The sequence below is a fragment of the Rhinolophus ferrumequinum genome, chromosome 13 (genome assembly GCF_004115265.2).
Source record: "Rhinolophus ferrumequinum isolate MPI-CBG mRhiFer1 chromosome 13, mRhiFer1_v1.p, whole genome shotgun sequence".
NCBI lineage: Eukaryota > Metazoa > Chordata > Mammalia > Chiroptera > Rhinolophidae > Rhinolophus > Rhinolophus ferrumequinum.
In genome coordinates this window covers 65,944,006-65,966,963 of record NC_046296.1, presented here as the reverse complement: position 1 = coordinate 65,966,963, position 22,958 = coordinate 65,944,006, and the positions used below count along the sequence as shown (strand labels likewise).

Below are 22,958 nucleotides of genomic sequence, written 5' to 3'. Positions count from 1 at the left end.
ATAAGCCAAAATAATACACACAGGTTCATACAAATACTTTTTCCCCCACTCTAGAACATACATCAACATGTGTCACCAATAAGGTCACTGCCATTATACCATTTCCCCGAAAATAAGACCTAGTCGGATAATCAGCTCTAATGCGTCTTTTGGAGCAAAAATTAATATAAGACTTGGTCTTATATTATACCCGGTATTATGTTATGATTATATTATATTATATTATATATATTATATTATATATAATATATTATATTATATTATATTATATTATATTATATTATATTATATTATTATATAAGACCCAGTCTTGTATTATAGTAAAATAAGACCGGGTCTTATATTAATTTTTGCTCCAAAAGATGCATTAGAGCTGATGGTCCGGCTAGGTCTTATTTTCGGGGAAACACAGTAGCAGTAATGTTTTCAAAGAATTCACTTGTATAAAGAAGAGAGGCCTATGTTATGAACTCTCCCTAAACCTAATGGGCATAAAAATTATAATGTGCAGAAAATAGTAGTTCAAAGGTACAATAAGTTTTCAAAAATTTGAAACTAGAATCTCTATACAGTAATGTAAGAACCTCAAAGGATAACCCCCAAATACTTCACAAAATAATATAGCATCTGAAACAGATCTGGTTTCATTACATTTCAAATTACAGCAGTCTTCTCTTAAATGGAATTCGTCTACCTACATGATTTTTTTGTCCAATTAGCTCATCCAATATCAAATACTTACTAAGTAATTGGTAGTGGTGCTCTCTTCCCCTCTGCCCATGTATTTGTAAAAGCGATGATCTGCTACCACCAATAATTTACACGTGTTCTTCATGGGATTAGGGTCGGCTCTTCTCTTCACCCGATGAATAAGCTCTAATATGAATTTGTATGCACTATTAAATCAAAATTCATCAAAACAAGGAGTTTTTTATAGTAACACTTTAAATCTAGCAAATTTTTGAAATAAACATTATTTGAGCTCAGTATCTTGGAAAAAAACAATTTGGAGGAAGACAGAAAAGTGAAAAGCAGTATGAGGTTTTAAAATTGTACAATTCAAAATCAAGGAAAAGTCCTTCCTTAATTTTTAAAATGAGAAAACTTTACAAAGTACCTAAGAGTAAAATAATCACCCATTCATTGCTGGCCTACGAGGCTGTCATTTTATTCTAGATGAAGTCCATGAATGAACCAACGTAAGGGTAAAAATATCAAGATAATCAAACATTAAAAATGATTTGGTTGGGCTCCGCCCCCTGCAACTAAGATTGAACAAGGCACCTTGAGCTGAGCTGCCTCTCGGATGGCTCAGTTGGTTGGAGCGCGGGCTTTCAACCACAAGGTTGCCAGTTCGATTCCTCGAGTCCTGCAAGGGATGATGGGCTGCGCCCCCTGCAACTAGCAACGGCAACTGGACCTGGAGCTGAGCTGCGCCCTCCACAACTAAGACTTTTTGAAAGGACAACAACTTGAAGCTGAACGGCACCCTCCACAACTAAGATTGAAAGGACAACTTGACTTGGAAAAAAAGGCCTGGAAGTACACACTGTTCCCCAATAAAGTCCTGTTCCCCTTCCCCAATAAAATCTTTAAAAAAACAACAAACAAAAAAAAGATTTGGTGTTAATAAGTCATTTTTCTTATCAAATAGTTTAAGAATTTCTTTATATACTAAAATGCTAGTAATATTTTCTAAGGTTTTCAAAAATGAACACAGTAGAGTATTTCTCCAAGATGGCTGTTTTTAAATGATTCTAAATTGAGCTGTCCCAAGACTGATAACCTTCTTCTTTCTAAACAGTATAGAACTCTCTTTGCTATCAATTATTTCTTATAAACTTATCTAAAGATTGTTTTTCAGGCGGCTGGATGGCTCAGTTGATTAGAGTACAGTGCTCATAACACCAAGGTCGCCCATTCGATCCCCACATGGGCCAGTGAGCTGCGCCCTCCACAGCTAGACTGAAAAACAACAACTGGACTTTGGAGCTGATGGGTCCTGGAAAAACACACTGCTCCCCAATAAAAAATTTTTTGAAAAGTTTTTTTCAAAAGTATTGTTTTTGTCATTTTTAAATACCAGCAAATCAAAAATATTTTCCCTCAGATTATTGAATTTCCCTTTCCCCAATCTTATTTTAAGTCCAATCTTTATTGTTACCATTATTTTTCTAGTGTTTTCATTTCTTATATTATAGACAAAAGAATTAACTTAAGAATTTCTGAACAAAACTCTATTTTTAAGCCAAATACTATAGTTACTTGATAATCACATTATGTTTTAATCAATTAACAACCGGTTCTACTGAAGACAGCTGTAATGCTTGTTTCTCATTAGAAATACATTATAAGTCTTACCATCAGGGTGCTCACTGTCTACCAGCCCATGTGGAAGCAAATCTTCATTATCGGCCTTTATATAACCACACACTTTTGGAGACTGCAAACGTGAAACATTCTTAATATCTTCAGATTTATAAACTAACATTCTTTTGTCTTTAGTATCATTAATTAGTCTCCAAAGTGGCTAAAATAGAAAACATACATTATTTAGATGGAAAATACAAGAATTCCTAAACATTATTTTTAGATAACATTCATTTCCAGGTTAAGTACACTGACTAGTCATTTTATCAAAAATAAATCATTTCAATTTTTATAAGCGAGTTTCTATGCTGATAAATACATGGATTATTACTCTTTGATTTTATCTGCATATGAAGAAAAACATTATTTTGCACAAATTAGGAAATCTTTTAGAAGATCCAGAAGAAAAATGCATATCCTTTCCCATTCACTGATTGAAAAATATTTATGTTAACACCTATTGTATGCTGGCCCTGTTCTTAGCTGATGAACATACAGCAATGAAAGTTAGACAAGGTTTCTATTCTTGTGCATTTTCATTCTAGTTTCCTTAACATCTTTTTATGCACAGAAAAGAACAAACACATTTTCTTGAGAGAAGACTAAAAACTTTTAACAATATGCCTAAAACTTATTAGTTTCATGGAAAATGGTTTTAAAAAAATCTTCAGGGGCCGGCCCGGTGGCTCAGGCGGTTAGAGCTCCGTGCTCCTAACCCCGAAGGCTGCCGGTTCGATTCCCACATGGACCAGTGGGCTCTCAACCACAAGGTTGCCAGTTCAATTCCTCGAGTCCCACCAAGGGATGGTGGGCAGCGCCCCCTGCAACTAAGATTGAACACGGCACCTTAAGCTAAGCTGCCGCTGAGCTCCCGGATGGCTCAGTTGGTTCAGTTGGTTGGAGCGTGTCCTCTCAACCACAAGGTTGCCGGTTCGAGTCCTCGAGTCCCGCAAGGGACTCAACTAACATTGAATATGGCACTTGAGCTGAGCTGCCGCTGAGCTCCCTGATGGCTCAGTTGTTTGGAGCGCATCCTCTCAACTACAAGGTTGCCCATTCGACTCCCGCAAGGGATGGTGGGCTGCGCCCCCTGCAACTAACAACGGCAACTGGACCTGGAACTGAGTTGCGCCCTCCACAACTAAGACTGAAAGGACAACTTGACTTGGGAAAAAAGGCCTGGAAGTACACACTGTTCCCCAGTAAAGTCCTGTTTCCCCTTCCCCAATAAAATCTTAAAAAAAAAAAAAAAAAAAAAAAATCTTCACTTACAATATTGCAAGACCACAGTAAATCTAAACTAACATATGCAAAAGTTACCCAAGTGAAAAGGAAGTTTCTGTTATTTCAAAAACAAGTTCTTCTCTCAGAACCAGTTTGTGAGAAATGTACAAAAAATATATGAAATGTATTTGTATCCTATGTCCATCATGGAAATGAAAATCAAAACCACAAGACACTACTTCTCTTCATACCCATTAGGACGGCTATAATCAAAACTACAGATAACAACACATACTGGCAAGGATGTGGAGAAATTAGAACCTTCATGTACTCCTGGTAAGAATGTAATACGGAACATAAAATGCAGTAAATCTAAAATGGTGAGATGTAAAGTGCAGTCACTATGGGAAATAGTCTGGCAGTTCCTCAAGAGGTTAAAAATAGAGTAACCACATGACCCAGCAATTCCACACTTAGTATATACCCAAGAGAAATGAAAATATATGCTCACATAAAAACTTGTTCACAAAATGTTCATGTCAGCATTATTCATAATAGCTAAAAAATGGAAACAACCCAAATGTCCAAGTGATGAATAAGCAAAATGTGTTATATCCATACAATGGAACATTATTTGGCAATAAAATGAAGTCCTGACACATGCTACAACATGAACGAAGCTTGAAAACATTCTAAGTAAAAGAAGCCAGTCACAAAAGACCACATATTGTATGATTCCATGTATGTGAAATGACCAGCCAAATCTAAAAAGACAAAAAGCCAAATCTTAAAAGAGTAGATTAGTGGTTGCCTAGGGCTAGGGGAGTTGGGCTGCTGAAGAGTAAGAGGTTTCCTTGGGGGTGATGAAAATGTTCTAAAAATTGACCATGGTGACAACTGCACAACTATGAACATACTGAAAATCACTGAATCATATACTTTTAATGGGTGAATTATACAGTACATGAATTGTATCTTAATAAAGCTGTTAAATGTGTGTGTGTGTGTGTGTGTGTCTTCTTTCATAAGCCATTTATGAGGCAGATTTAAGAAACAATGGCTACAGAACATCAGGGCTAACAGAGACCTCAAAAAGTTAACTCCTCAGCTGCAGGAACTTTCACCTGGCCTGCAAGCAGGAAAGGAGAAAACTTTTCTTTTGGATCAAACATTTCTAAGTTCGTAATAACAGCTTCCTAATATAGCCCACCTAGCACAGAAAAAGCCAGCACCTGAGTTCAAACCTCAACTGTGCCCTATCATGTGCCTTGGACAAGCAACTTGTCTCAGCATCACTTTTCTCATTGGGTGAAGCACTATAGTAATGATACCTATCTTGAAGATAACGGATGCAGTTATCTATTTGTAAAATAATGAGTCCAGTTATATATTGAGATTTCAAACTAAAGGCGGTTACTATTACTACTTATAAAAGCAATCCAATTATCATTACTAATAAGTTGCCAGAAAAAAAAAATCATCTGATGAATAACTGAATAAGAAGCAAGAACTTCAGCTGGACCCTAAATAGGAAAACCAAAAAAAAATCTATGAAGGAGATTTTGACGATGACTGGAGAATTTTTGATGATGCATTGATTATCAGCACTCAAGTATACTTGAAACTTTCACTTTACCCAACCTTAATTCCAGTTTTCCCACAAGTGTTTTATTTTGGTGATATCAACCCCAAAATAATCACTTTGATCCACAAATTTGTGGCAAATGTTGTGTTTTCCAGACTAGTATCTAACACATGGCTGTGTCTTGCACAAATGTGGCCAGTACATTACAGTCTCAGTTTCTACTGCTAGTTCTTTTATGAAAGAATGGCCAGGGCCTGAGTTTCCTAGAGTTTCCTCTTTTAACCTCTCAGAGTATAAATTACCACCCTTTATGGATCTTGCATTTCCAGAGAATTTAGGAGAGAAAAGAAGTAAGACTCTGCCTTCACCTTGAGAATGTTTACACTTGTAGTAGGATTATTAAAGAAATAAGGAAAAAATGAGTCAGGAGGGAAAGAAAGTTTTCTCTTCCTATTATCCACCCGACATGTGACTTTTTCTCAACTATGGTACTTAGAAACACAGGGTGCACCTTCTGACAGCTTCTTAGCTATTTGTAAAAAATGTCTTCTTAAAAAAAAAAAATCATCTACTTTCCTGGTTAAAAAAAACAACTTTAAATACAAGTATGTGTAATTACAGACTTCTGTCTTCTTAAAACAATTGAGAAATAGCTCTTTAAAAATCAGAGATATATAAGTAAAATAAGTCAGAAAAGAACAAGAACCATATGATTTTACTCATGTGTAATATAAAACAAAACCAACAAATGAACAAATAAAACAAACTCATACAGACAACAGAATGGTGGTTACTAGTGGGGAAGGGGGATCAGGGGAAAACAAAAAAGGTAACAGGGGTCAAACACATGGTGACAGGAAAGTAGACTTCAGGTGGTGAGCACACAATTACTGTATTTCCCCGAAAATAAGACCTAGCTAAACCATCAGCTGTAAGGCATCTTTTGGAGCAAAAATTAATATAAGACCCGGTCTTATTTTAATCTAAGACCGGGTATAATATAATTAATATAATTAATATAACACCGGGTTTTATATTAATTTTTGCTCCAAAAAACACATTAGAGCTGATGGTCTGGCTAGGTCTTATTGAAACACGGTAGTATACAGATGTCATTCATAATGCTGTCATAATGCTATACGCCTGAAATTTGTTATTAACCAATGTTACTCCAAAAATTTAAAACAGAAATTTGAAAAAATAATCAGATATATATTCCTAAGGAAAAAAATCACATGTAGATTTACCTCTATATTATATTCTGCCCCATCTGTATTGATCCTTATTGTAATGTCATCATCTCCTATGTGGGCTAAAACCCTAGAGTCAGGTTCACCTGAAGAGAAAGAAATTTTTTCATTATTAAAAAATATTTATATCGAAAAATAAACTCTGCACTATTGTCATTAAAAATCAATCAAGCCCTTGAGGACGGCTGGTTAGCTCAGTTGATTAGAGCGCGGTGCTCTTAACAACAAGGTTGCCGGTTCAATCCCCACAAGGGCCACTGTGAGCTGCGCCCTCCACAACTAGATTGAAACAACTACTTGACTTGGAGCTGATGGGTCCTGGAAAAACACACTTACACAAATAAAAGTTTAAAAAAAAAAATCAATCAAGCCCTTCATCAGAGTGAATGACTAGAGATCACAGAAATCTACCACCATGAAACACAGGCCACAGAAAGCAGCTAGATAGTCTCCCTCCTAGGGTTTCCAGACGGGAATTCCTGCCCATTCTCAGGAATTTTTTTCACTTTCCCGTTCCTGAATCCCGAGGTATAAACTATTTTCTGTTCTCCACGATGAATCATTTCCACAAAGTGATGGCCGATACTACCAACCACCTGGGTTCAAGGAGCCGATTTTCCCAATTTCCCGACCAACTTTTCTCAGGATTCAGGAACGGAAAACTGAAAAAAATTCCTGAGAACGGGCAGGAATTCCCGCACAGAAACCCTAGCGATAAATAGGAAAAATATCTAAGAGATACACTGTGAGTAGTATGTTTATTTCCCACTGTGGGTATTGCTGGGTTCAAGGAGCCGATTTTCCCGATTTCCCGACCAACTTTTCTCGGGATTCAGGAACGGGAAAGCAAATAGAATTCCTGAGAACTGGCGGGAATTCCCGCCTGGAAACCCTACTCACTCCTAAGGAATAGCATCCACTCTAGTCATTTGAAACCTATCTCTTTCCCTCAAGCCTCTTATGAGAATGATCTAGAGTGTGTTATAGAATAAAACAAACAAACATGCAGATTTCCTTCTGGAATAACTTTACCTACTTTTGGGTAAGAAAGAACTAAGAGAAGGCAGAAAGCAAGATTTGGAATATACAGGTCCTAAGCTATACTATTTGAGGATTTTAATGCCATTTTTTTCTTACTGTAGAAAAAGTTCTGGAAGTAAACCATAATTGCTTGATATATTTTCTTAAATATATAACAGGATCATAAAGTCAATTATTTTATTTCCTAGCTTCCCTGTTTAAAATCTCCTAAGGGAAGCCTACAATCCTTTTCTGGAGACAAGAGGTTAAATGCTCATCACTTGAGAGGAAATTCATGGTAATCATCAAAATAGCCAGCTAGTATGACATGCTGGATAATACCCATATGCTTCTGTTTGAGTGTTTCTGCTTCCAAACTTAGCTCAAGTAAAACAAAGAATAGCAGTTCTTCGACACCCCGTCTTTCGACACCCCCAAAAGAACACACCAAGTTAGATTCTGACACCTAACACCCCAGACACAAAGGCAAACAAACAAGCTCCATACTCACCAACCACGTGTCCTCGGAAGAAGTCCTGCCACTTGACGCTGTACTCGCTTTCATCTTTACCATCTACCACCACGACTTTGAAATTCTGGGAAAAGCGTTCAGTACTTGATGTCAAGTATAATTTAAAATGCCTAAAGAAAGAAAGCATCCATATTTTACTCTAAACACATAAAATAGAAGCCTAATTTTCATTTAAGTAAACTCTCTTTAAAAAGGTGACAGAAAAGTTAACATTAATAAAATACTATCCAAGTTACAACTACTGTTTTACTAGGTACTGAGAGCAATATATCTCCTGTAAAGACAGAGACTAATTTCTTTAGCTGTTAAGAATATGGCAGACCAAACAAACTAGAACTGGGGGGGAAAAAGATTCAAAGAGCTTGAGCATTCATCTTTTCTGGAAACTGAAGAATAAGGAAACACACACACATCTAGATAGCATAAGTCGGTGTCCTGCTTGTCTTAAAAACTTATTAAAGACTGGTATTGGTAGATACCATTTATTGAACACCTACTCAGTGCTAGATGTCCTGTATATGTTATTTCCACTTCACACAATAAAAATTGGGGCTTCAAGATTAATCAACATACTCAAGGTTACACAGCTAGCAAATGGCGAAACTGAAAATTGAACTTGGTTTACTTCAGAAGGCTGCCTCTAACAATCAAGCTCGTCTTACTGCTGTGCAAAGTTCATAAATGTCCTTTCTTTATTTAAAAGTGTTCATGTTTTTCTCCTTATCTTGAAAAAGAACTTATCTTGAAAAATAGTAATCCACAAGACCAAGAGGAAAATAACTATATGGCAAATACAACACAGACATTAAAATACACACTGTTGCCTTAATATTCTTTTGTTTTCTACAAGTTTCAGTCCTGACATAAAAACTGGGCATGGTGAGCAAGAACTTTTCAATTATTATTTAGAGTCCTTTCAAAGTGCCTATAAACACCAAAGATAAAGAAAGGTATGTTTTTCATCTCAGCCACAGGAACAAATTTTGTCAGCTGCGGTGTTGAAAATATGAAATATTACTTCCCCATGGGTTTGCATAGGTCTAAACTGCCAGAAAGACTCTAGACTGAGACTGTCTCCATGGTAACAAATATTTTTAACTTTTTGAGCATAACAAGGTAATTTTAGCTTGCTTGTGGTTTTTTTATGGTCATAAGGAAAGAGACAATAGAACACTATTTCAGAAAACCTTGGAACATTTTCGCCTGCTATCCCAAAACATATCTTCCCACACATTCAGTTATGATATGACTTTTCCCCCATCAGTTATGCTGAGAACTTTGAAAAGAAAAGCATCCCTATTATAAATGCCTTATTTAGTTTTAGAGCTCTCTAGGAGTCTCAACATTATTTTTACTTAATGTTCTTTCCAAAAAAAATAAATCACTAAAATTGTATTCTTAATTTTCTACACTAATAATCTGCTCTGTTGTAAAGTAAGGACCAAGTAATGGTAAAGTTCCTGTTTTTTGAGTTTACAATCTTCATCTCTGAACTATGAAACCTTCAACATGATATGTCACTCAGAATTTATATTTTATTCTATCCTTCCAAAATTACGTCAAGTCATGAACTTATAGACTTAGCATTTTCATTTACCTTTCTGACTTTTGGTTTAAAGATTTACAGTATTACAAACTGGTACTAATCCACCTAAAGTAACATTATCTTCACTATCTACTTTTTTTGGTATATACCACAAAATGATCATCGCAATATGTCTAACACCTGTCATCATACAGTTACAATTTTTTTTTCTTGTGATGAGAACTTTTAGGGTCTACTCTCTTAGCAACTTCCAAATAAGCACTACAATATTACTAACTCTAGCCATCATGCTATACATTACATTCCCAGGACTTACTTTATAACTTGAAGGTTTGTGCCTCATATCTATTTTTAATGGTCTGTTTAGCTGGGTATATATCACTTTCATTTCTTTATCAGTTCTAGCCCTCTTCAAATAATTTGAGATATTTCACTTATATGAGGAATAAATATCTAACTTTTAAAAAAAATTATAACATTATCAAAAATGTACCAAAACAGTATTTGTTAACTTTTTCATTACTTTAAAATAATAGTATTTCTTGTTTTATAAAAAAAAAAAAAAAGAGGGCCAGCCCGGTGGCTCAGGCGGTTAGAGCTCCATGCTCCGAACTCCAAAGGCTGCCGGTTCGATTCCCACATGGGCCAGAAGGCTCTCAACCACAAGGTTGCCAATTCGATTCCTCGAGTCCTGCAAGGGATGGTGGGCTGCGCCCCCTGCAACTAGCAATGGCAACTGGACCCGGAGCTGAGCTGTGCCCTTCACAACTAAGACTGAAAGGACAACAACTTGAAGCTGAAATGGCACCCTCCACAACTAGGATTGAAAGGACAACAACTTGACTCGGGAAGAAAAAAAAAAAAGGCCTGGAAGTACACAATGTTCCCCAATAAAGTCCTGATCCCCTTCCCCAATAAAATCTTTAAAAAAAAAAAAAAGCGAGAAAATGTAACCTCTAGGCAAATTTCAGTTTCTTTTTTCTCCATAAAATTACTTTTTACCTCATCATTCAATCTCTTGGTATTTCCATGCTTTTTCAACAACTAATAGTCACATCCAAGTTTAATTTTATGATCTTCGTTTAAATTACTTTGCCCTCCACTACTATGTAAAGACAGAAAATCTATTCATTTACCATCAGCATCAAGTAATGAATGGTTTCACCAAGTCCCCCTTACCCCAACATTCTCTATGAATAATTCAAATTACCTTTGCAACGCTGAAAAAGTTAGTAGTGTCTCCAAATGTGTTGAAGCCTGGAGATCCCTTTTTCTTACTGAGTGCTGTTGGATGTTGGATAAAGAGAGGATATCGTAGTCCGAGAGCAAAAGATCAAGTTTTTCTGAAATAAAGGTAAGAAGGTTATTAACACCTAAACCTACTAATCAATTGTAATATTACTAAAATGAGAGTCAGACAACAAACTCCTCCTAATGTAACGCATTCTGAGGTGCCCAGCATACGACCTATGAAGTAGTCTTACCAAAAAACAAAAAAACATACGTTGAACCCGAATCTCATCAAATTCTAACTTCTAGTTTTTAAGACATAAATGTCAAATGTTGCCAAATTAAATAACCACCTCAGGAAGCAATCAGCCACACCCAGAATGTTAGAATTCCTGCACAACAAATAACCCAATTTCTTTAGGAAATAAATGGCATGGGGCAGAAGGGAGGGGCGGAAACATCAAGATACCGATATAGTAAGCAGGCAATGCGTAAACCTTTTCAAATCCCAGGTCAAACAAACCAATTGTGGAAAGATACTTGTGACCATTAGGGAAATCTGAACATGAGTCCAGGTTCATATTACTGATAATTCTGTTAAAACTCTTCTCAAAGAGTATCACATTATGCATGAGCTATCTTCTAAATTAAAGGCATTTCTGGCTCGCATGTTTAAAACTCCTAAGATCCAGGCGGCCAACTCGACCTGCCCATTGCCACTCTGGGCAACATCAATTCCTTACCAGCTGATGTGTAGTAAGAAAGAGCAACAAATGTATTAATGGCCTGAGCAAGCCAAAACTGGGAAGGTAAATATTTTATAGAAAAATCACATATTCCAAATTAAAGAGCAAAGAAGTGGTAATATTCCTATTACTGCTGCACTCAACAGATACAGCAGAGTATCAACCCACTGAACACTGGGAAGCAGAAGCGTAAGACCAAACTAACCCTGGGGAAAAAAATCAACATTATTTTACCAGACTGACTTAGAACCCAAGAAAAGCCAAGACGTACTGTCCCAAAGTTAGAACAAGCACAAAAAGGTTTTATTTGGTGTACAGCAAAAGCAAACACTATAAATTACATGCTACCCCTATAAGTCACTTTTCATCAACGGCAACTCTTGCCCCTTCCAAAATCAAGAGAATTTTTGGAATAGAATTTTGGTGACTTAAGTCTTTGTAGAAACTGTCTAAAAATATTTGAGCTGATGCTTTCCTCTTTTCTCAACAAATATCACTGCAGAAGCAATGGTATTCAAAATCATTCCACGGACTTAAAATGTCCCCAAGCTATAGCGGCAGGAGCTTAAAATACAACCATACTGCTCTGGAGGTTAAATGTGCTCACAAAACCATGTTTAGAAGAAAGAATCGACCCAATGCTCTTCTCCTTCCCCTAAATTTCCTCAACTGGTTCATTCATCAATTCACTCATTCACTGCTATGTGCCAGGCACTGGTCTCGGTACTGAGATAGAGCATTAAATAGAACAAAGGCACTTTAGTGTGGGAGAGATAATCAATGCACAAGAAAATATATGTCCTCCGGGCTGTGGACGTGAAAGCAGGATAACAGAGAAAGGGAGCAGGAAGGGCCAGTTTATAAAGAGTGGTCAAAGGAGAAAAATGCCTCACCATGCAAATCTGAAGACAGCAAGGGGTAAATTTAACCAAAACCCACTCAAGGATCTAACTCAAGATAAGATTAAACAAAGTGGCAGCAAATTTCACACTTGCTGGGTACCATCCATTTTCTGTTAAAACTTCCTTTAAAATTTAATCCAGAGGAAAGCTGTTTCAGAAGGCATGAATCACTTTTATGCCTCTGAAGAGTTGTTGGTGATTTGGCCTTGCTAACTGTAATGCTTAGCAGCACCAATGAAAGACCTTCCAGAAGCTTACCATTCACTCAACAATTTCTGAGTGTTTGATACAAGACATCGTGCTGGGTGTTTATATGTTATCTCCACAACACCCCTGAGGTACTACCCCCATTTACAGATGAGGAAACAGACTCAGGGAGAATAATACCGCAAAGCTAAGGTAGCACGGAACTGGGATTTGAACTGGCATCTGGTTGGCAGAAAACCCTAAGCTTTATTGATGTCACACTTTTGAAACTCCTTAAAAACGGCCCAGCTCTTCTTGGACCTTCTGCTTCTTGGTCTCCTTCCTTTTGACATGTCAACCAAACATGACCTCGCCTCCCTCTGCTTCTGAAGCCCTTTGCTTACTTACCCCTTTCTCCTGGCACTTCCGAGTTATATTTGTTTTATCTCACAAAGGTACAGACTGTAAAATGGCCAAAAGGGAGTTCTGTTTTGTTCATCACAATACCCAGCACTCCTACGTTCACAAACTGCTCGAATTCTCAATGCTGAGATGCTGATACAACCCTTTCACTCTTCCACTTCCTGATACAGGTTGGTACATGAACCCAAGTTTCGTTCAAGATCATAATCATCACTTCTACTGACTGAGAACCAACTTCAATACTGTAGTTTCATTGTCAATATTATAGGCCAGTCGTTCAAAGTGCTCCCCACACCAGCGGCGTCAGCATCACCCGGGAACTTACCAGAAAGGCCAATTTTCAGGCCACCTCTCTATTCTACTCAACCAGAAATTCCTGGGGTGGGGCCCGGCAACCTGTGTTTAACATGCCTTCCAAGTGATGCTGATGTACATTCAAGTTTGAGAACCCCTGAACTAGGCTAAAGGAAGGAAAATAGCTCAAAGACAAAAATTTTCAAACAAAGATGGTGACTGTTCAGCCTTGCATTATTTTTATAAACAAAAACCTAAAACAAATAACTGGGAAACATAAGTTAGTACTTCTAAATGACAAAAACGTTACAATCATTTAAAATTATGTTACATGGGCCGGCCCAGTGGCTCAGGCGGTTAGAGCTCCATGCTCCTAACTCCGAAGGCTGCCGGTTCGATTCCCACATGGGTCAGTGGGCTCTCCACCATAAGGTTGCCGGTTCAAGTCCTCGAGTCCCGCAAGGGATGGTGGGCTGCGCCCCCTGCAACTAACAACAGCAACTGGACCTGGAGCTGATCTGCACCCTCCCAACTAAGACTGAAAGGACAACAACTTGACTTGGAAAAAGTCCTGGAAGGACACACTGTTCCCCAATAAAATCCTGTTCCCCTTCCCCAATAAAATCTTTAAAAAAATTTTTTTAAAAATTCTGTTACATTTTTAAGAACATAGGAAGATACTTATGCTATAAAATTCAATGAACAAAGGTAGATTTTAAAAAACTATTCAATTGCATGAGCTTAACTATGAATAAAAATAGGCTTAGAAAAAAATAGTAAGAGCAAGACAGTAACATTACTGGTTATCTTTATTAGGTATATTTTCTCTATAACAAGCACTTTTTAAATGTAGCCTTTGCTAACCCACTTTAAAATACTTAATATGTTTCAATTAAAATTTATCCTCTTTTAATAAGGAGATGTCGGGGAACCATTGCAAACACCATGGTAAGAACACTCCTCTTGCCCAACAAATTGACCTGCTCTTGCTACTGTCCCTTCAACAGCAAGTGACCTTTCAGATACTCAGTATTTCATGGCACTTCACTTCCAAAATTCCAACCACTGGTTGTCTGTTTTCTATATCTTTTTAAACAAAACTTGTATTTCCCCCACTTCCCAAGAGTTTTTATTCTTTATCCATATCCAAATCTCTCAATATACTTAAGTATAAACCACTTAACTATCTTTCTTAGCTCAGTGTGTGGTCACACTGTCTTTTTTAAAAACTCCGCAACGGCTGCCCAGCACTCCCTGGAATGAGAACACCTTCCTAGATATCTACAAATTACTCCGGCAACCAACTCTCCCTTCAGCTGGTTACAAACACAAATCAGAAAACAACAGACAATTCAAAAGGTCAGCCTAGAGTACTGCATCGTTTAGATATCCCCTGCTCTTTTCTGCTACTTGCTACGGTTTCCCTCACTTGCCCTCAGAGACCCAGTTGCCCTCAGAGACCCTACCCTTCCTCACTGTTTTTGTATCTTTTCCTCTTCCATCCTGCCTTTGATACACACATTCTGCACTTAGTTTTTCCCCTTCCACCAGACCCCACCTATTCATTTATTCAATGAATATTTATTGAAAACCTCCTGCCTTCCAGGCACTAGAGGTATAATGGGGAGAAAGAGAAATATATTTGATATTGTAACTGGTGAGAAGACCACCACACACAAAATTATGATAAAGTATGTCAAGTGCCAAGGAAGAGGAAGTTTGGGAAGGACACAGCAGGAGCATGACCCCTGCTGTGAGCCAACGATGATTTCCCAGGGCAACAGCACTGAAGTTGAGAGCAGAAGGATGAGGAGGAAGCCAAGAGAAGGAGAAAGAAAGCAGGTTCTAAACAGAGGACATAACATATGCTGAGGCCCACACGCAACACAAACATAATAATACTTCAAAGAAGGAAGGCAACTCAGGCAGGAGTACAGAACGGCACAGAGGATGTGAAAAGCTGTCAGGCTGAAGAGGCAGGCAGAGGTCGGGTCACTAAGGGCCATGGAACTAAATTAAGGATTTGGGTCTTTGGAGAAGAGCAACAGCTGTAAGTTAGAAATTGGAGAGTAGGCTAGAGGGGAACAGACTGGAGTCTGGGAAATCAGCTGGTAAGCTGCTGAGCCATCCAGGCGGAGACCACGAAAAGACCCCCAGGAGTCTGGCTTGGGTACCTGGGTACATAGTGGCACCACATTCAGAGATGAAAAACATGAGTAGAAGCAGTTTTGGAGGAGGGGTTGATATACCAGGACAGCTAAATGCTGGATTCCCGATTGTATCTTGCTCCTCATGTACAGTTTGCAACTCCACTGTTCATTTACACAGGACTCTTGCACTTCGTCTTATGTTTGCAGTCATGTCAGTGGTAAGTCATACAGTCATTTTAGGTGGGGAGAGAGCAAATCTGTTTTTGTATGACTTTCACCACTGACGTCAGTGGTGAAAAGCAGCTGATACTTCGTTCCTTCCATATGTTCTCTAAGAATAAAGAGAAAGCTGGGCCTTCAGACCTGCACTAAACTGGCTTTCTGGATGTAAATGTAGAGTGGCCTGCAGAAGACTTGGTAAGCTTTCCACTCCTCCCTTCTCTTATACCTAAATTGTTTCATCTCTGGGATAAGCTTTTATGGCCGTTGATTTGGGTGCAATGACATAAAATATACCCATATTTCTTTCATCAAGCCAGAGTCAACATTTTTAAGATAAAACTGACTTTTAAACAAGGAAGTGTTGTATGAGCAGTATCTGGTAACATTTGTGGACTTTTTACTTAATTTCTTTTCTTTTTGCAATAAATTGCGTTTCCTGGAATACAACTTGCAAGTGTAATGCAGACCCCTGCTCACTCTCCACTGTTCTGCTTTATGGAGAACAAAGCATTCCCCCAAAATGACACTGTAAGTGTCATTCTCCTACTTCTGGTGTCAGAAGTGGAAAAGATAAAGCCAGGATTGCTGTCAAGTGCTTATTCTGCTTGTGCAGAAAACATGAACCTGACTGCTCTTCAGCACTCCCCAAAACATGCGGCACCAGGGGGTGGCCTGGCCGCTTACTATGCAATACGCCCTAGGCATGCGTGGATCCCTCCTTGGGACTCAGGGATGAGAAAAGGAGGGCAGTGGACTCTGCTAGGACCCCAGGGCCTGGGCACTGAAAATTTAATTTTATGGCTTTATACCTGATAGGGAGGATGGAGGATGAGCTGCCTCAGATAATTCCCTCTCAAGATCTCTTCACCAGGGCTGGGACTTAACCTGGGCCACGATGCTCCAGCAAGACCAGCCACATGGAAATTGAGCCCAAATGAAAGTCAACACAGCCCAAGGAAACCACTGAAGAAACCTGGATTGGTCCATAAGGCTCTACAGCCGAAATGGATACAAATTCAGGTTAGGCAATGAGACCATTCCCACAATTCCCAGCAATTCTGCCTATTCCGGGCCTAAACCTTCTCTCATATAATCACTCTTCTAGTCAAACGAATAGATGGTGAGTAATTTTGAACATGTTATGTTTGAAGTGCTCATGAATACTGAGGTGGAAGCATCACCTGGGCAGCTGGTTACATGACATGATGTGGAACATCAGAGAACAAGTCTACATCAGATACATATTTAGCAATGATCAGAATAAAGTCAAATGTAAGTGAAACCAGGGCAGCTGATGAGACTTGCCAGGGCCTACAACCCATGGTAAAGGGGGGTGAGGGGGGAGAGTGGAAGATACCCATCTCCTTGGTTGCAGGAAGGAATGTATGAAAAAGGATTTCACTTCCTCACCTGGTGAAGCCTGTTCCTGGCCCTCCTTCCCTATCACTCTTTTTCATACTTCCCCAGGAACAGTTAGGGTTGTTAACGTGTTTGGGTTTCAAAAGAATGCAGCCTATAAGCAAAATTAACATCGAAAGAGGAAGCCAGATGTCAAAATACTGAGCGAAATGGAACTGTGAATAATGAGAAATGAGCACTGCAATTTGGAGGATCCCCACACCAATAACCTCAAGGTGAATTTCTAAACATATGTTTCAGATACAAGCTTTCATCCATCATCTGTGACCTATATTTTTTTCCTTCCACCCACTACATCCTCTTTTACTAAAAGCAACACAAAGGGAAACCACTTTTGAAATCAAAGTGAGACTTACATACCCCAGCTGCAACTTCAACAAGATATCATCATGACAAAGCTCACATGACTCATAACTTTCCTAAATTACGCAATTCATAACCGTTCAACTGAAATCATTTTGGGTGACCTATGGAGTCCTATTATATACTTTTACCCTTCAGAAAAATGCAGTCAAATCCCTAATCAATGTTTGGAACTGTGGTTATGGTAACACTTTAGGGTAATAAATTGACCATGCTCTTTTAACTATGAAATTATTTATTGGTCTTGACAATTCAATCTAAATAATGGTAGAGTGAAAGTTAAAAGCAACAAATTACATCCTGAGCCATCAAACCACACAAACTCAATTCTCTTCAGAAGAAAAAAATAACCAAAAGACATATTTATCACTAACTGTGAATCTCACAACTCACCACACTTCTCAGATTCATTTTTCCTGATGTTTTTTAAAAAAAGCTAGACACGATCTCTAAGGTTCATTTCAACTCTAACCAGTCTCTAAGTGTCCCCATCAGGAGTATCCTTATTTTTTCCTCTTCACCTACCTCATCTTAAAGTCTGAGCTCAAATCTCACCTCCTTCAGGGAGCCTTGGCTAACTTTTTCAGATAGGTTCAGTGTCCCTTCGTGATAATACTACCTGCCAAATTGTGCTCTATTACTCTCCTCCAGGTTGTTTTAGAATTGTCTGTTTATATCTCTCTATTCTACTATGCCAAAAGTGTTTTTGAGATGGGTTTTGTCTGATCTTGGTATTTCCAATGCCACACATAATACGTGAACACAGTATGTGTTTTTCAAACATCTGGTGAATAAATAGGTAAGTCTATGCATTTTTCTGGCACTGGTGGTCTGCACTTTGTAAATAAAAAACACATGGTCATAAAAAAACAGAAACAAAAATAAACCCTTATGACCTCTGAATTTGCTGATAATTGATCTAGAAAATCAGGTTTTCCTCTATCCTACCGTGTTTTCCTGAAAATAAGACCTACCCCAAAAATAAGCCCCAGTTAAGATCTCAGCCAGATGGATGCCTTTAATACGTTATGACACTATTCCAGAAGATGACGAATGGCTGCATTTGAATAAATGTTGCACATAAAAAAATAAGGCATCCTCTGAAAATAAGCCCTAATGGAGCAAAAATTAATATAAGACCCGGTCTTATTTTCGGGGAAACACGGCATGTGCATCCCTAGGAATCATGGTACTTATTTTCCCACCTATGAATAGAACAATAAAAGTGAAACAGTTGTGTTAGTGGCGAAAATTTTAATATCTCAAAATACATGTTTATTCGTTTTATTAGCATTAATTCCTATGGAGCAGATCTTTACCCTATCCCTCCCCCCATCCGGACCGTTCCAAAGTTTTCCTTCAATTTGTACTGACTTATCACATCTCAGCACTTACTAACAAGCTCCCTTGCCTTTCATTAAACTAGTCACCTATAGTCCACTTGAATTTGAGGTAACCACCAAGCAGTTGTTCAGGTGAGAACACTCAGCACCTTTAACACTCTCAATTATAATTTCTGTCCATTAAATAAGAAAAAAGAATTGTCACGTAAAATATTGAAAAAATTTTAATTAGTCATAAAACTGGTGTCTCAATCTGCACAATACTATATATTGAATCATGATGGAATTTGGAGACCAACAAAACCATGAAAATTCATTAAGGCTACAACTTTGCACACTGAGAAAATACATGTTTCATACTTTACTAATTAATCAAACTGCTTTATATGTCAACTTTTGAAAAATAAGACCCTAACAGTGTAAGTTTACAATAACTTACACCAAACTTCGAATCTCTTAATGTACCTCCATCCTTAAAATCCAATCTCTTTAGAAAATCTAGATAAGAACCCTCTACTTTCTATTTTGAGCCTTTCTACGCTCAAAACTGATCAAAATCGTCATCCCCGATAACTCTTGTTTAAAGTGGCAAGGCAGGCATTCACAGCATCAAGAGTTGGCTTGGCAGATTTAAACTCCCATCGCCCATCCCAAGCACCGCCAATAAATTACAATTTAAATAACTTTAAGTGCATGCTTACGATGTTCACAAAACGCAACTGCCAAGATGAGTTTTCCAGTCACCGCCTCCAACTAGATTACTGCGTGAGTACCTCCGACAGTAGGAATTCTAGCTCGCCCCTTAGAGGGCCAGAAAGAGCTGTGGAGCTTTGGGCCCTACCTATCCTCCTCCCCGAGTCCTGGCAGGAATCTTCAGTAGGCCACCACATCTCCCTCTTCAAACACGAGCCAGCAGCCCCCGTTTACCTCTTTCCCGAACACACTCCCCAAACACAAACCCATGGAGCAGATCCCTCCCAGGCCCTCAGTTACTATGAGACGCCCCCTCCAGTATCCCTTTCCCCTTCGGAGACAAGTCCGTCTCCATTCTTTCGCTCAACTCCCAGTGCCACACCCCCTTCATACACTGAAAACTTTGGGACGCGCCACAGTCGTCCAATACCCCGCCCCCAAACACCTGATGCTGCTCCCCGGCTCTTCCCCTAACGCAGCGCCCTCCAGACGCGCGGCGCCGGCCTATGCCCACTCTCTCGGGTCTTTACCGAGTCGCTGGGGGGAGCCGAAGCCCGGCTCGTCCGGAGGTCGCGGCGCCAGCACGAAAGGAACCAAGCTGGTCAGGAAGAGAAGACACTGCCTCATGTTCCCGGCCCGGCCACCGGCTCCACCTCTCTGGACAGCCTTCGCCTGACGGAGGTTCGGGACACTGCTCACATTGGGAGAGGAGGGGATCCGTCCGGCCCGGCCCCTCAAATCTTTCTCCACCCGCGCCGCCTACCGGAAGATTAAGCCCGGGTCGAGGCCCCGGAAGTGCAGGCAGCATTTCCAGAGGCCGGCCAGCCCACTTCCGGCCGCCGCCGACCCCCGCACCGCCCACAGCCGGAATCCGAGCGCCGCGCGGCATGGCGGGAGGCCCTCGCTCGTCCCGCCCCGCGCGGGCGCCCCGCCCTCTTGTCACCCCTCCGCCTGCCCCCTTTCGTCCGGGCGCGGTTCGGCAGGCGCCCGCCTGGAGGCTGCCCGCGACGTCCTGGCTTGACCCAGCCTGGTTCCGCCTCTGTCCCCGGGTGACCGCATCGAGGGAGGCGGGGGCTCGCGAGCAGGCCCTCGAAGGCGCGTCTCGCCTTCTCCCTCGTCTTGGTGCCCCATCTGGTTAGGATCCCTGTTACCCATTTTACTAAACGAGCTTTAGAAACCGCCGTGGGGTTCAGGGCAAACGAAGAGGGGCGCCTGGCCAACTGTGTTGGGGGTAATGACTCAAAAACGAAGTGCCGAGGACGAAGGCCGGGCTCCCGGGAGGCAGAGGCGCTGCGCCTGACCCCTGAGAAACGAGCGTCCAGACCCAAGTGAGGTGTCCAGCTTCGCTTTCCGCGCTCAGCGTCTGACCCCCAGCGACAGGCCTTCGTCCACAGTAACGAAAAGACTTTATGGAGGGAAATAAACGGAAACTGCAGTTCTTAATGCAGATTTTCTCGTTGGCCCCGCTGTAGGTTGAGGGTCTGCAAGCATTTCCAGAAACTAGAATCCTAGACCTAACTCCTCATCTGTGTGAATTTTAAAGTTAGCTGGAAGACTCTAGCTGGAAGTCTTCCAGCTAACTTTAAAATTCAACTCTCCGCATGGTCCCTTTAGCTTAGTATGCAAATTTCCCAAGGCAGCTTATGTTTTGTTTTGCAACCTTTTCAATAATTTTAGCTCTGTGTAGTTGAGTGTTTATGGTACTGAATAATACTAATATCGTCGGATGTGTATTACTATTTTGGTTCAACTAAAATTTATGCAAGTAGGACATAACACATTTTCCACTTAAGAGTGAGTGGGACAGTAAATTGTTAGGAATAAAATAATAGTCCTGCCTGGTCAAGTGTCAAGGCTAGTTCCTAATAAAAGAACCAAACTATGGTTCAACTCAGGTTTATTGTGGTATGTTTCTTTTCCAACAGTTATTATCCATAATTACTGGCTGTGTGCCTTTTTGGCTTAACTGAACCTGGTCTGTTCATCTGAGGTATAAAACGTCTTCATTAAACATACACGTGGATAGCATACCTAATCAAAACATAAGCCAAATTTCACGTCTGCAAATTGTATACAATTTTTAAAAAACTATTCCATAAAAATGTAACACTTGTAATACATATTCTAGGACTTCGCTACAGGTAAAGTAACGGTCTCCAAGGGAAAAAGATGGATGAGAGAAGGCCACATCAAAGAGCTAACAGTGAAGATCTAGAGGACACTAACTCAGTTTCAATCAATTTGTAAATGAAATTCACCTAGAGGTCAGACGCATGCCCAGGAAGAAGTTGATTTAAAAAAAAAAAAAAGATTCTGTATTCTTTACGTTTACAAGAAAGACACCTTACTTTTTTTTTTTCAATTGGGGAAGGGGAACAGGACTTTATTGGGGAACAGTGTACTTCTGGGACTTTTTTCCAAGTCAAGTTGTCCTTTCGATCTTAGTTGTGAGGGTGCCATTCAGCTTCAAGTTGTACTTTCAGTCTTAGTTGTGAAGGGCACAGCTCAACTCCAGGTCCAGTTGCCGTTACTAGTTGCAGGGGGCACAGCCCACCATCCCTTGCGAGAGTCGAACTGGCAACCTTGTGGTTGAGAGCCCACTGGCCCATGTGGGAATCCAACCAGCAACCTTCGGAGTTGGGAGCATGGAGCTCTAACCACCTGAGCCACCGGGCCGGCCCCAAGACACATTACTTTTAATGACTAAAGTGTTTTTAAAGAAATTTTTAAAAAAATGTTAACAGTTGTGTACAGTTTCTTTTATACAATAAAAATGTCATCTTATTTTCTGAGCATCCAAGCACCATATTCTCCAGCTTGTAACTTTAGTAGATCCTAGGTTACATTCTTTTGGTGTCCCCCACATTTCTACAATGCCTTCCTCATAGAAGACACTTAACTGTCTATTTCATAAATGCCAATTTTAATAAAGTAATGCTCCTGATCCATTTTCTTATTCATATCCAGAAGACCTCAATTTTCAAGGACAGTCCAGATTTCAAGTAATCTTTCCCATTCACAAATAAGGACCCAAATTACGATTTCTAATTTGAGGTTTGTTTTTCATTTTATCAATTGTCCACACCTTTTAAGATAAAGGAGCCACACGTGAGGGGAGATACAGAGCCAGGGGGATATGATAAGGACACATGTGATAGAGGAACTACGTAGTGATCAGAGCCAGTGGTCTTCAAAGAATTTTTTAAAAATATGTACCCCCTGCATACATTTAAAAATATTTTCCTCTTACATGTAAGTAGTTGCAAAGGATGAAATTTGCAGCATAATGTAAATACTGACATTTAAAATTAAAACTGTTAGGTCATTCTTTAAAATTTACCCAGTGGAATATAAATACCTGAGAAATTTGATAGCCACTGTGGTAGCCAGCCTCCCAGATGGTCCCCAATGACCCCTGCTTCCTGATACTCACACCCTTGTAATCAGTCACCTTCCACAC

The 22,958-nt window shown here is 39.6% G+C and overlaps 1 protein-coding gene across 1 annotated transcript in view; it reads right to left on the bottom strand.

The window, feature by feature from the left end:
* The window catches only part of ADAM17 (ADAM metallopeptidase domain 17), a 42,990-nt gene extending 22,654 nt beyond the window's left edge, over positions 1-20,336 (bottom strand). The window contains exons 1-6 of the mRNA XM_033124652.1: positions 20,029-20,336; positions 10,738-10,870; positions 7,961-8,091; positions 6,427-6,515; positions 2,362-2,530; positions 743-876 (exon numbers count right to left, since the gene is read on the bottom strand). Of these exons, the coding sequence (XP_032980543.1) occupies positions 743-876; positions 2,362-2,530; positions 6,427-6,515; positions 7,961-8,091; positions 10,738-10,870; positions 20,029-20,125 (753 nt within the window). The 5' untranslated portion in view covers positions 20,126-20,336. The remainder of the gene's footprint in view (positions 1-742; positions 877-2,361; positions 2,531-6,426; positions 6,516-7,960; positions 8,092-10,737; positions 10,871-20,028) is intronic.
* Positions 20,337-22,958: the final 2,622 nt, after the last annotated feature.